This window comes from Idiotropiscis lumnitzeri, chromosome 4 (genome assembly GCF_059441095.1).
Source record: "Idiotropiscis lumnitzeri isolate Australia: NSW breed Sydney's pygmy pipehorse chromosome 4, RoL_Ilum_1.0, whole genome shotgun sequence".
Lineage (NCBI taxonomy): Eukaryota > Metazoa > Chordata > Actinopteri > Syngnathiformes > Syngnathidae > Idiotropiscis > Idiotropiscis lumnitzeri.
In genome coordinates, this window is record NC_142394.1 from 30,976,857 (window position 1) to 30,991,155 (window position 14,299).

The 14,299-nt window shown below is 43.8% G+C and overlaps 1 protein-coding gene across 1 annotated transcript; it reads right to left on the reverse strand.

Annotated features, from left to right (window-relative positions):
• Positions 1–934: 934 nt before the first annotated feature.
• slc7a8a (solute carrier family 7 member 8a) lies at positions 935–13,310 on the reverse strand. Its single transcript, XM_088293661.1, has 11 exons — positions 12,798–13,310; positions 8,982–9,186; positions 7,469–7,620; positions 5,422–5,547; positions 4,746–4,899; positions 4,441–4,564; positions 3,574–3,677; positions 3,391–3,487; positions 3,171–3,320; positions 2,924–3,101; positions 935–2,585 (listed from the first exon to the last, which is right to left on the reverse strand). Exons 1-11 carry the CDS (start codon positions 12,934–12,936, stop codon positions 2,437–2,439), a joined length of 1,578 nt encoding a protein of 525 aa, XP_088149787.1. The 5' UTR covers positions 12,937–13,310; the 3' UTR covers positions 935–2,436.
• Positions 13,311–14,299: the final 989 nt, after the last annotated feature.

A 14,299-nucleotide genomic window follows, 5' to 3' on the forward strand; every position in this document is an offset into this window, starting at 1 on the left:
AGCTGGACGAAAGTGGCTGGTAAGACGGAAGTCGACGTTTCTCTGCTCACGTTGTTGGTTACACGGTAACGGAATGAAAGTGGATACATGGATTAATATAGGTAAGCTCCAGCACACTTACTGAGGCTGAGGAGTGGTAGAGAAAATGGATGGATGTTTATCATCACTCCTAAAAAAAAGTGTGTATTTGAAAAAAAAAAATCTAATTTTTTGAGCTCGATAAAGTCCTTTTTCTGTTAACATTGATTTGATGTAGTCAAAATGTCAAGTGGTTCCCTAACACTAGAATCTTAAGTTAAGGAAATGCAGAATTCGTCTATCCACACTCTAGAAAACTAAACCAATTACAAACATGAGTATATGAATTTTGGCTTGAATAAAAACAGACACACCACGTCGTAAGAGTCAGACCTCTCGTTCATTAGCGCAGGCCTGAAATGCTCCAAATGTTTCACACCTTATCTGCCAGGTGGAAATGCGAAGGCCGCCGAATCTCAGTTATGCTCTCGCATCTGGAATAATGCTGACTTTGCGATAAACCAAATACCTCTCATTTCCAAACAAAGTGAAATTGGCCCCGACAAGAATTATTACCAAAATCATGTCAAAATTTGTCCCAAGCAGTTCAAATACTATAAGAGGCAGAAACTTCCTTCAATAGCATCAATTAAAAAAAGCAATCAAAACAAGAATTCCAGCATTTCAGTTCCTTCACCAATTGAATCGTCAAAGAAAATAGTGGAACATTTTCCAAAAAACACACTCAAAAGTTCCTGACATCAACTCCAAAAACTTGCCAACCAGTGCACGGCGTTCCATGGGCTCAGTTCCACAGCGAATGATCATTTTTGGAAGTAAGCCCGAAGAACTGAATTACAAAGAAAGGATTTCATTTTGAAAAGAACACAAAGCCCCAGAGTTACACATTCCAAAATACATCTGTCAGTGTTTTATTTGCTAGGAGACAATATTAACAGGCACATAATCAAAGCGTTGTCACTGTAGAGATACAATTGAAACAGATACAAAACTGGCCCAACATTGGTTAGATTTGCATGTCGTCGTGATTTTGGGGGGTAGTCGGAACTCCTGAGAGGAAGAAATACCAAAGCAGCACCTGTGCAGATGTTTAGCGTTTTTGTTTTTGGCAGCATAATCAAGGAGGCGGAGGCTGGGTTGCCCTGAGAAACCGAGATGATCATTGCGGGGATGAAAACATTGTGTACAGGTGAAGGAGCAACATTTCAGACAAAAAAGTGTAACAATAATCATACAACTCGTTCAATTCAAAAGTGCGTGTTCAATTTATCCTTGCTTGTGTACTGATTCTTAGAAGAGCATTTAAAAAAAAAACTTGTGGTGAACAGCACAGATCACATATGATCTAATAATAATTCTACACTTCAAACGGCGAAATCGTTGGTTCTAAAAATACTTTTAACATGACATGCGTTTTCTTCTCCATTCAGTGGTATTCACGCAGGCATTCGCGTGTCGGCATTTGGGATTAATTGCATAAACAATTCAAATGTAGTGGTGGAAAAACAAAATGTTCCAGGCTGTTATCTGCATGGTTAAAAAAAATTGAAAATCAACTACAATCGACATATAAATGACATTTTCGTATTAGGTGAAAATCCTCAATTCTTTGCATTAGTCGTAGCTTCACAACATGTCATTAAATTAAGGCGTAGCACATTTCAGACGTCTTCTGCATCCACTAAAAAATTGGGAGTCATTCACACCTCCCCAAAATGATTTTGAATTACAGACAGATGTTACAAGATGGTGGCAAAGCACTACTTTTGTCAACATGAAACCCCCTCCACTCACTTCAACATAGTTCATTCACAGCAAGTTGCCACAAGATGGCGCCATAGCAATATAAACAACAAATGCGGGCTTCACTGTAAGCCTCTGGAGGAGTTTGCAGTCAAAATAAAATGCTGACGAATATGATGCTGGGAACTAAAATCAAACACAGAAGATCTAAAATCTATAAAAAAAAATTAAAAAAAATCAATACAAAGACAAAACAATAAATGCATCCTGGAATCTTTGTGCTTCACATATTTCACGACATTGAAAGATGTGGACTATCAAATTTGGTGTCACGAATATGTGGAAAAAAAGCAAAAAAAAAATTCAAAGATTGATAACAAAAGTAGAAAAAGGTCATCACAGTGAAGTCATTTAACAATAATAAGACATACTAAGTTGTTTCTTTTACAGGAGTGTGACATTGACGAGCTAGCCTGTCTTTTATTGCACAGTTTACAAAAAACCCCACGTGAAAGCTGATGGGGGCGATATTGCTCTTAAAAATGTCACAGCATATTTGGCACAGAGATTTAAAAAAAATGATGCATCTAAAGAGACAGGGTACACGTGTTGATCAGTAAATCCACATCAAACTGTGGCACAGACTTTGTCGCTTCAGCGGTCGTCCGATTGGTGGTTTTCGGCGTCCTCTTTGGACAGAGGGGATCTGGCTTCCTTCATTTCCTCCCCCTCGTCTTCGTTGTCCGGCGTCTGAGCGGGGTAAACCACCACGCAAAACTTCTGTCCGACATATGTCATCTTGTCTGAAGGAGGAGACCCACACGGCATTAGTTTTAGACTGAGCGCCGGGTGAAAGAAATAAGCAGTTCCATTTTTCTGCTATGTGGCTTAAGTTCATACACTGCGTTTCTTAAGTTGAAGTACTCATTCGATCATTTTCTTTTGGGTTGAATTTTGTGGAATGAGATGAGGAGTATTGGCAAATGGGCCATATGGGAGCTAGAATTGTTTTTTACTGCTATACTGTATATTATTATTACTATTACTATTACAAAATATTGGACAATTGATGAATTTAATTTGTTTGTAAGTGAGCAAACCCGTATTTAGGATTTTACAGCCTGACGTCGGACAAACCTACCGACAAATGCGTCGAAGCACTTTGGCTTGTTATCCCAGTAGACACCCAGGAAATAGACGGGCACGCCGGTGAGCATGATGGCCAGGCCGATGCCGCACACCACAGGCTCGGAGTAAAGCGAGAAGATGAGCAAGAATGCCCAGAAGAGGAGGTAAATCACCGGCCATATCAGGCTGATCTGAAAGCAAAAGAAGAATTTTAGCAACACTCTCAAAAAAAAAAAACGGAAGATACCCGTCAGACGCACCTTGATGGGCCTGTGCAGGTTCGGCTGTTTGATTCGCAGAACAATCTGCCCGGCGACAGTGACGCCGTAAAAGAGGTAGTTGATGAATCCTACGTAGTTGATCAGGGTGTACATGTCACTGGTGCACAGCATGAGCAAGGTGGACAGACACTGTGGAAGGAGCGGGTTCGAAAGTCACTTGGAACAAGATGGACCTCAACGGGAGAGGAAGTGAACTCACAGTGAAGAGCAAAGCCGGGATAGGAGTGCAGCGCCGGACGTGAATCATGGCCAGGAGACTGGGGAGGTGTCCCTCTCTGGCCCCGGCAAAGAACAACCTGTGCAGGATGAGAAAATGAATTGTCATGCTGAAGCTCCCGCCAGGAAACATCGTTGAAAGAGCGTTGCCAGAAGACGGACTTGCCTTGACGACGTGAAGAGGGAACCGTTGACTCCACCAAAAGTCGACAGAGCGACCGAGATGGGCATGATCCACGCCATCACACCCAGAAGCTTCTCTCCAAACGTCTGCCGTGGATAAGAAACAATTTGACGGCGTTCTCGTGGACAGCGTTGGGAGTAACAAAATACAAATACTCTCGAATCTGTTGCAGTCGTCCTTATTGCTCGCTGGTTCACATTTCTGTGTGTTTTTTGTTGCCTTATCCCCAAGTCGATTAAGATCGTCAAGCTTGGTTGAATTTACTTCTCTCCATTCAAGTTTTTCACGTCGGAACGTTATTTTAGTAACATCGTGGACCCGGGTGGCGGTTGCTCTGGGGGCCGGGATCAAGTGAAGCTGATGAGTTTCACTTGTGATCATTTGGGAAGGTGAACTATTACGAGGAGTGACAAGACTGTTGAAGGAGAGTCTTGGGAGTAAAGCTAAACCATTCTGCGGACTGTTTGCCCTTACAAGAAAACGCCGGGGCGGCGAACGTGTCATCATGGGAGTGGGGTGGGTTCCGTTCTTAGCCGGTGAACAAAATTAGCAAGCGCAGGTATCATAAGCTCCAATGATTAGGCGGTTGGAGGATAGGATTGGAAACATTGGAGTGCTGTACCGCCTGGTGCCCAGTTCAGAAGTAGTCGTTCCTGAGCTGGATCGGCGCCTCCTCCCATGCACTCTTATACGGAAAAGCTGGACCAGTTCTCCAAGCCGAGACCCTGCGGAAGGGTCTTGCCCAACGGACTACTTAAGTATGGTAACATCGGATTTGGACTTTGTTATCTCCCGCGACTGATCATGACACAGCTTTCAAGGTGGAAACTGTTTGTCAGAGCCACTCACCACAGCGACGGCGTTGGAGGCCAGAAGTTCCTGTGGACTCATGGCGGTGACGTAGGCAATGTTGGCAAAGACGTAGACGAAGGTCACGAGTGGGATGGAGATGAAGATGGCACGGGGCAGGTTCCTGAATGGCAATAAGGAGTTTGTTCAAGGAAAAGGGTTTCAAATAGGAAATGTAAAAAAAAATAAAATAAAAAAACGGACGGGATCTTCGGGAGATGCAATAACACGTCAGAGATCAGAGAGTGGCTCAGGAATCTCAAGGGCGAGCATTCACGACTGTGGAAAAGCAAGACAAGTCTTACACGTAAGGATCCACCAGCTCCTCTGTGACATAGTTGAGAAAGTTCCAACCCCCGTAAGCGAAGGAGCCTTGTAGGAAGGACAAGGCTATCAATCCCACGTCATAGTCCTGGAAGGGCTCGAAGGCATTGGCCGGCTCCAGCCAGTAGTACTCCCCTAAATGTACGAGATCAAGTCTTGATAAAGACTTCATTTCTCACAGATTAACGCATTATGAGCAAATGCATTTTCAAATAAGTCAGCAATCCCCAATCGGGTCATCTTATTTTTGTTCCTCTCTCGCTCATCCAAGGCCAAATTCCTTTTTTTCCTCTCCCAGGAAGCCTTCAAGAACTGCTTTTGCTCACGTTTGCTTGCTTCTGAAGCTAGTTTTTAACCGATGTGCACAGGCTTTCAGACGGCAAATATTTTCTCTACGTGGTCCCAAATGTCCCACGGCCTGGCGATTGGAGACCACTGACATAAGCCACCTAATTCTTTGCCTTCAAACACTCCTGTCTTTGTTGTCTCAGGGGCCTCATCTTCCGCGGGCCCCTCTTACAACTGGCGCCCTGCCATGTTGTGACTACTAAAGCAACAAACGTACGCTAATATTAAGGCTTTGCAAGCCACTAACCCCTGCGGCGATTCAGGTGGGAGGGGGCGGATCGTCCCCGGTGACCCTGAAGAGTTACTCACCCTTGCAAATCTGCACGATGCCCATGATGATGATGAGGGCCAAGGCCAGCAGCTTCCCCGCCGTGAATACGTCCTGCACTCTGGTTGCCCATCGCACGCTGGAGCAGTTCACCCACGTCAACAGCACTGGACCCACAAACATCAAATACGATCATCTATTTGTGACTTTTCACAGCTGGGAAAGTTGTCATGTGACCACATGCGCTCACGGGACTGTACATGGACCTTTGACGTGGCTCATGTGAATTGAACTTCTACACCAGCTTGCGCAACAGCGCCATCTTCACAGGCCAGTAGGTTCAGGCCAATAGGGTGCCATTAAAAATAGCTTCTTTGACACACCATTTGGCAGGAGTATGGATTTTTTTGAGATTAGAGATCATGGAGCAGCTTTCAGCGGTGATAGGAAGTAACGGACTTTGTTACTGTACTTAAACACCCAGTAAAGTGAATTCAGATTTCTTTCGAAATACCTTATACATGTTTCAAGATAAGTGCTGAAAATGTGCAAAGATGGGGAACTCTGTAGTACTGAAATGAAAGGTTGTCCATCATTTCAGTTTTCATGATTTAAATTTTTTTTTTTTTTTTGGGACGTGGCTAAACTGGAGCGAGTTTCTCACTTGGAGTCCTCCATGAGTCGCAGCTCCCCACTCATGAAGCTCTACTACATAGATTTAGCGAGCTAGCAATGACTATACAGAACGGCTGAGTCCGTCTGCGAGTTCTCGTCAGTCTTTCAGGCCCGTCCAGTCGGACCGAGTCAGTCAATCGGCGTCCAGAACGGATTTACTTTTCAGTCCCTCAGAGCTCAATGACGGGTCCTATAAGGTTTTGATTTCACCGCGCACTATATTGTGCGTGTGTGTGTGTCGGTTGTTTTTATTTCATTTTCTTTATTTGGTTGCGTGTATACTTGCTCGGCGCCCGAGTGTGACGTGGAAATGATGTTCTCAACAAGGGACGGACTGGGCCAACGTGGGTCGCCCTGAAATAGTGACGGGAACTTAGTGACGCATTGACGATGCCCACCTCCGCTCATTTTACACATTTTCTGTTTTTATTTTTAAATCATTCCAATTTAGCAGGGTTATTAAGACTCAACTCTGTGCTGTGTAAAATTCACAAGATATTTATTTTTAACTTTACAAGGACAATTTCAGCGTGGACCTTTTTGCCTTTTACTGCAGTACAGGTATTGGATGAGTAAGTGTGAATGCTTTTTCCACTTCTGACTTTCAGTGAATTCTGCTTAAACATCAACAAGTGTGGACATCCATGTGCAGCTCTTTAGCGGGCCGCTCAGGTGTCGGTAAGATGAGTATACAAAATCGTGAGTGCAAACACGACAGGGTTGCCACCTCAAAGCGACGTTCCTCCCGCTGTTTTTGTAACAGAAGCCCTGCCGTTACTTGGCCGGCGACTTGAGATACGTCCCTAATTTAAGTAAGGCTACATTCATTCATACTGTCTAGGAGGTAAATTTAGGCGGTCGCACGTGAATTTGCTGGAGCGCAACTGCACTCCCTGCTCCCCTTTCACGCGCGCCACGCCCCCAGCTCCATTTTTCTGGCACCTCTGTCGAGGAGTCGGACAGCGCTGTCGGTCGACGCTGTTTTCTTTCGAGAATCTTCACACAAAACGAACATTTCTCAGGAAGCTTTGCTTAGACAAACACCGCGCAACAACGCTCGTAGTCATTCCGACGCGTCTTGCTGGCTGTCTGATGTCTGCTTGCAGTATTTGCCCGCAACGTGTTAACTTTTTAGACTGATGCAGTTCAACTGCTTTCAGAGCTGTGCAAACACTTTTAGTAAAAAAATAAATAAAAAAAAAAAAACAAGAAGAGGAGGGGCGGCACGAACGAGTCGGGCTAGATCCATTTACAGTACAGTCGGGCATCTCTCGGCTTCTTATTGCTCTTTTAAATGTGTTTGAAGCATGTGGGAGGGGTGTGTTTTTAAGATAGTATCTATCTTGCAGAATTTCCCCTTTAGCAGTCGCTTCTGTAACTGACAGAATTTGAATTTGTGGTTTTTGGACTTACGGAGGCAAACCGCAGCTAGCAGACGCAGTCCGTTCTCCGGCGGGAAGCAGGTGGGAAAGAGGGGCTGCAGGACGTAGTTGGAGAACGTCAGCGCGATCACGGCCTGGTTGGTCGGGTAGATCACCAGCACGGCAATCCACAGACGCAGGAACCTGAAAGAAAAATTGGCGGGGGCGGAGGGCGTTGTGGTCGGGGATTAGGACAAAGATGACTTCTTGGAATTTTTTCGCTCGGTCAAATAACAACCTTTGTTCGGACAAGGGTTTAACAGAGGCTTATGACGGATCATCTCACAGGAATGTTCGTGTGTGTGACGTAGAACGAAATTTTTGTGCGTGCTTGTCAAGTACGCCGCTATAGATTAAAGAAGCGGCCCCTCGTTGGTGTAACAAGCAGCCTTTGTTGTTTGTCTATTGAAGTCGTGTTTTGGCGGACGTGAGGGACAAAAGGACACAAACAAACATGGTCTATTTATCTAAGATGGAGGGCACGCCGAGGCCCGACGGACACGTCGACCCGAGCGCAACTTGTCTCAGGAGGCAAAAGGTCATTGATGTGTATTGATAGAGATTGAATCACACAAAAAACAAACCTTGGCTGCGAGGTGTGGTGGAGAGGGGGGGGGGCTTGGCCCCATGCAATGTTTGTTGTCGGGACCAAAGTTTGGTATGTTTTTATTTTTACTGTTTTCTGGGAAGTTGCCACAACGTTCCCAAGCACTGAACGGGAATATCACCTTGAATGAATGAGCGGAAGGCCAATGTCAGCATGCACTTGGGACGTTTTGAAGCAAAATCGAAATCGTCTCTGCATTTTGCGGATGAGAAAAAATGCAGCGAAAGGTGAAAACTCGCAATTAACGCCCAGCGTCCCAAAATTTTTAAAAATCTCTTAAACTTTATTCATCTCTTTTTGTAAAGATTGGCGCATCATCATTTCCTCAACTCAGTTCAACGAAGCTTATTGGCACCAAGTTGATGGCAAAGCTCTACTTGTGTTTAAATGAAACTCCTCTACTCACTTCAACAAAATCCCGTGCCACTAAGATGCTAAAAGTTGGCAGTAAAGCACTACTTTTGTCGCAGTGAGGCTCCTCAATTCACTTCAACATCCATCCTTGGTGCCACACTATGGTGGCAAAGCACTACTTTTGTTGAAATTAAACTTCACAGCTCATAAGTTCCTTGCCACCAAGATGACTTAAGTTGGAATGTCTAAATGATGCTCCTCAACTCACTTCAACATAGATTCTTGGGACCAAGATGATCACAAATCACTCCTTTTGTTGGAAAGAAGCTCCGCTATTCACTTCCACATAGTTTCTTGGCACCAAGATGCCACAAGATAGCACCAATTTAAGACTTTTATTGCTTTGTTGCTTGATTGCTGATCACAAGAACGGTCCGATTTGGGTTATAGGTTCAACGTAAAATCAATGGATTGGTCTTATGATCATGCGTCAGCACCACTTGACCTGAATTGAGGCCCATGGAACCGTCGAGTGTTTTCTCACCCTGCCAAGCCTCCGAAAATGTCCTTCACGTAGGAGTAGTCCCCCCCCGATTTGGGGATGGTGACGCCCAGCTCGGCGTAGCACAGCGCCCCGATGGCCGTGATGACGCCCGTGATGATCCACACCATGAGGGCCACGCCCACAGAGCTGGCGTTCTCCATCACGCCTTTTGGACTGACAAAAATTCCAGATCCAATAATGTTGCCTACAAGGAGAAGAAAAGTTGTCATGGAAACATTTCCGGTAAATGCAGACATCCGTTATGCCGTCTTTAAATAGTTTGGGCGCTTCGTTTTATGTTTTATGCTATTTAGAAAATGGGTGTGTCACTAATGTAATTCAGGAATATTTTAAAACGTGTGTGCGTTCAATTCGTGCAAACTGTTTCGATTGCAGGTGGCTTGGAACACATTTTGTGATGACTGGCGCTTACGCGATAGACATTTATAAGATTTTTCGAATGTAAAATAAGAGCACTGGTGTGATAAAGACAGAACAAAAAAAAATGATCACAAATGGAAAAGTACCTCAATAGAAAGTGGTACAGCCCCTTTTGCGTTTTTGTGTTTCCGTTCTAACCTGACCCGTTTCAGCGGTTTCACCACGTGATGCAAATTTCCGTTTCAAGAGTGAGTCACTTTTTTTTTTTTTAATGTGTTTTTGTGGGCAAACAGTACAAGAGCAATTACACGCCGGGCACGAAAATGTGAGTGACAGATGTGCGCTGCGCGAGGCGTGGGGGAGGGTTGCTTGCTGTCAGTGCGACATGGCGGCCCAGTCAACGGGCCAAACAGGAAGTGGTAATCTGCTGATGTAGCAAATAGATTAAGTGGCAGGCGGGGGGCTTCGAGATGCGGCGACGTCAAGCCTTGACCAAGCAAAAGTCACCGCTTGGGCGACTCATAAAACGGTGGTGATGTCAAAGGACGTTTTAAATCATGATAAGTCAGTTCAGTACAAAAGTCCAAGGTAGTCGCAATCTGACCGCACAATGAACAATAATGTCTAATTTATAGCATTCGTGACATGCTGCCAAATGCGGAAAAACCACCACAACCACGTTTTTTTTTTTTTTCTCATAAAGGAAGAGCTCTGCTCTCAGACATGCTCGACGAGCACATTTCTGTTCCTGTTTGACTGTTTGGACGGAAGCCCAAACTTCTCTTTGATTCCTCCCACAAATGAAATTGTTCAGGAGTCACTACAAGTCGTTTTAACACATTAGTAAAACCCAATACGGCTCCACGTTGAAGCTAGTCATTTGGATCTAGGCTAAGTTCATATAAATGGAGCAAAATAAGAGGCTAATTTGGTTCCAATCAAACTTTAATCTACAAAGAGGTCTTTGTCGTTTCATTGCAAAATCTGATCATTCCGAGCAATTCCAAAATGATCCGAAATGGATTCATCGACAACTAATCGATCATCATTTAGAGACGTAAAATTGACCAAAGCCTCTCAATAGCCAATATTCTCTCATTTCTTTAGTCCTCAAAGAAAGAAATTTGATTGCCTTTGTTAAAAAAAATACACTTGCAAACAGTTGCAAAATTGTTCAACATTTCTGACGTTTATGACACAAAAAAAATGTTATTTGTTTTTATGATTTTCTTTTTATATTTACGACACTGTCAGATTAAAATAATGTTCAATAAAGAAATGGAAGTAAATGTTAGTTTTTTAATACAGATCAATCGAAGAAAAATTTTATTATTTGCAAGCGTAGTTCTCATAACTATGAAATCACGCTGAAATTTAAATATTATGCTTTATGAATAATCTGACACAAATAGAGATGCTCAATACTCCATTTTTCAGACCGATACCAGTACAAATATTCATTCTTTGTGTTGACCGATGCAGCGTACCGTTCCCATTTCATTTAACCTTCTGACAAAACATTGTGAACAAAATATTTCATTGTGACGCAGATGATGACTCGCCAATGTGTCAAACTGTCATAGCATAGCACAAACCACTGCCAACGAGGCCTTATTTGATGGTATCGGCAGCAGCCGCGAGTACTCGATACCAGATAACAAGGATCAGCCCGATAATCGCCCATCACTTGACGGAATCATTAGTGCTGGCCCATGTCACTTAAACTATACTGGCAATTGGACAGTTTCTTTAATCGATTTAATCGCCTCACACACGCTTACAATATTAGCATTTTTATGTTCTATGATTGGTCGGACAGACCAAAACTACTCTGCTAGCAAAACAGGTTTGTTGCAATAGTCACACATGAATCCTTTTAATAATCAATCAGTCATGTATTTTATTTCTGAAGTGAAAAACAAAAGCAACAAATGAAATCCACAAAATTACGAGTCCTTGCCAGCTCATGCGGTTTAGCGGACGTGCTAATACAACTGAGTTATCAGGGCGGGGCTTTGTCGCAAGCGACCAAAAGTTCACTTGTAGTGCCGCTTACAAGTCGCAGAGTGCGTGTGTGGGTTGTGGGGGGTAAGGGGGCATCGGGGGGGGCGGGGGCTATGAGGCTGTTTGATGTCCTTGGAAACAGATTGCTCGCGGCTGAGACGAATCACGCTTGGCACACGTGATGTGAAAGTCCGGACTCTGGTATGGCCATAAAACTCTCCCGACTGCGCTCAAACAATAGGAATAGAACGGCATACATAAACAGATGAAATCATTTTAAGATGAGTGAAATATGAGGTTGCACAAGTGTGCACACCCTCTTATAACTGGGGATGTGATCTTGAACCCTCAAATAAAGTTCAGATTTTCTAGTAGGCTTCTCCTGGCATTTTCGTTGCCACACTTTATGGGCTGCAAAAGCAGCATCAGAGGTACCTATAGTTCAAATTTTTGTTCAAAGGTGCGTGTCAGGAGAAGGGGGCAAAAGAATACCACAGTGAAGAGAGTCTTCAGAATGAATTACACAACAGTCACGTGAACAGAAAAACCTCCAGGCCTCTGTTTGAAAGTCAGGAAAAGACTACTAGAACAGCTGAACTTTAAAAAAATGCACTTGAAATGATGGCAATGTCATGAGGACAGCTCCCTGCCTGACCAAATGCGGTCAGTCGTTGATTTTGACAGTTTTCAATGCAGGCCACACACCAGGCTAAAAAGTGTTTTTGTCTTTGTCTGTCATTTGAACAGGGGTGTGCACACTTTTTATAGCCACTGTCGATGCAGTGTAATGGAGAGAAAACGGTGTTGTTCTGTATGGTTTGGTTTTCTTTCGTCGTACGTGGTGCGGTGCCGCTTTGCATGTTACGGTAGCAGTTGTTGGTAATTTTTAAATTACTGTGCCAAGGGTGTGATGCTAGCTTCTATTAGCACATTAATGGTGTATCGCATTATACGTTAGCATTAAGCTAGCAGTTTTCTTACTAAATGGTTTGATTGAACATTTTGCTGTATAATTTTACTCTTTGTTCCGATATGTGAGTTTAGAATATGTTTCATGAGTATGTTTTAATAGGTTTAAACTCTAAAAGAAAAAAAATCAGTCGCTACATTGCAGAATTTCCATTTCCTTCTCATTTAATGTTTTTCCTACTGTTCTCCTTCCGCCCCATCTTCTGTGCATTCAAATGCGAGAGAAGAAAATGGGGCAAAGCAGGTGTTGGAGGGTGGGGTGGTTCAACACAAGTGTGCACATGTGGATGTTCATTTGTGCTGGAAATTTAGCTTCTCATAAAAGTGAAGACACAAGGGATGGATGGAAATTGACAAAATTAGATTTGGCCAATGTGTCAGTTGGGTATAATTTTTTGAGCAGTGTGTTGATCACTTGAGGTGGAAATATTCTAGGATAGAAAATGTATGGCCAGAACTTACCAACTATGATACCGCAGGCGCTGACAAGGCCGATTTCCTTCTTCAGCGCAACTCCTCCTCCTCCTCCTGCTCCTTCTCCGGACTCCTCACCGGGAGCATCCTTGGAAGAAGCGCCCCGCTGTCTGGGACCGTCCGACATGTCGGCAAAGATCGCGCGCGCGTCTTCCTTGTTCTCCTTGAGTCGGGTCTTCGGCCTAATGTCGTCCCGGAGCGCAAACAACGCACGTCGATGCGCTTCTCGGCGCTGTCAGCAAGCTGTAACGCGCACAAACGCGAACACGCGCATGGAAGATCGGATCCACGCGCGAGACGAAAAGATGTCCAAAATCCACCGCCGCTCTCAGCGAAACGCGCGTCAAGTGCGCCTGTCGTGCCAAACGCACATTTCTGTTCCAAAGGGCACCGCGCGCGCAAAAGTCACGAGACAATCGACTCTTTGCTTCTGTGGTGGGGGGGCACGCGCATGTTGAGTCAGCTGCAGGTAGCAAACATCCGCGATGGCTTTTTGTAGCTGCTGAAATGTGCGTGCATGCGTCATACGCGTACACTATAGCCCCGCCCTGTTTTTCTTCCTTTTTTGGGACCCCTCCCCTGTTTTCTGTCCACACCAGAGGTGGTCCCTGACGCGTATTTACATGATCATATCATATTTGTTGCGTTCCTCGCAGTCCCTGCACGAACCCGAATTGATTGGGTATAATTTCTCTCGTGAAATAAATAATTAAAAATACTGAAAAAATAGTTGTGCAAAGAACAATTTTTACAAGTGGGTTTACCACTTCAAACGCATTTTGTTAAATAATGAGTTAATCATTATAAAATCAATCCCAATCAAATAAATGAGAAGGATTTTTTTTAACGTATTTTCATTTGGTTGATTATCATAAATAACAAAAAGGTTGGAATTTTTCTTTATTTGATTTCATGGACGTTATCAGTAATATTTTGTATGCTTATTTTTTCACATTGTATTCTATAAAATAATTCCAGTGAAAAACGTTTTTGTTGAATTTTTTGAATTTTATTTTGTCAATTGGTTACACAAAATAAAATCTGGATCCAGAGAATTTTATTTTGTGCAGCCACTTGACAAAATAAAATGGAGTAACCTGGACACACCTTTTTTTTTTTTTTTTCCCCCATTGTCTGGATTAGCCCGTGCATGTGCCAAGAATGGGAACAATGGCGGTTTACTCGCCTATCTTTTTATTGTCCAAGTATTATCTCACGCTTATGTGGGGCCAGGTTGCCTCGGTTGCAGTTTCTGCGGCCACTGTTTTGTCATTTGGGCTTAAATTGAAAAAAAAATGGTCTCGACGAGGTGTCACGTCCCTCCCGATGATTCATCCTGCTTACACACTCTTGAATTTAGTCCCTCTCCCCTCCAACCCAAGCCCCCCCCCCTCACCTGAGAGACACCACTGCTTCCTGTCCACTTGTGACAACCGGCAAACAAAAGCCTCCCATAAACGCAGGGCTGCAAAACGGAGCATTTCTTTTGT

What these genes read in the sequence shown, in the direction of transcription:
- slc7a8a (XM_088293661.1), bottom strand. Translation starts at nt 12,936, where the DNA reads ATGTCGGACGGTCCCAGACAGCGGGGCGCTTCTTCCAAGGATGCTCCC. An exon ending in GCTAGCTGCGGTTTGCCTCC is followed by an intron (nt 5,548 to 7,468) that starts GTAAGTCCAAAA and finishes TTGTGGGTCCAG; the next exon opens with TGCTGTTGACGTGGGTGAAC. An exon ending in TCCCGGCTTTGCTCTTCACT is followed by an intron (nt 3,321 to 3,390) that starts GTGAGTTCACTT and finishes CTCCTTCCACAG; the next exon opens with TGTCTGTCCACCTTGCTCAT.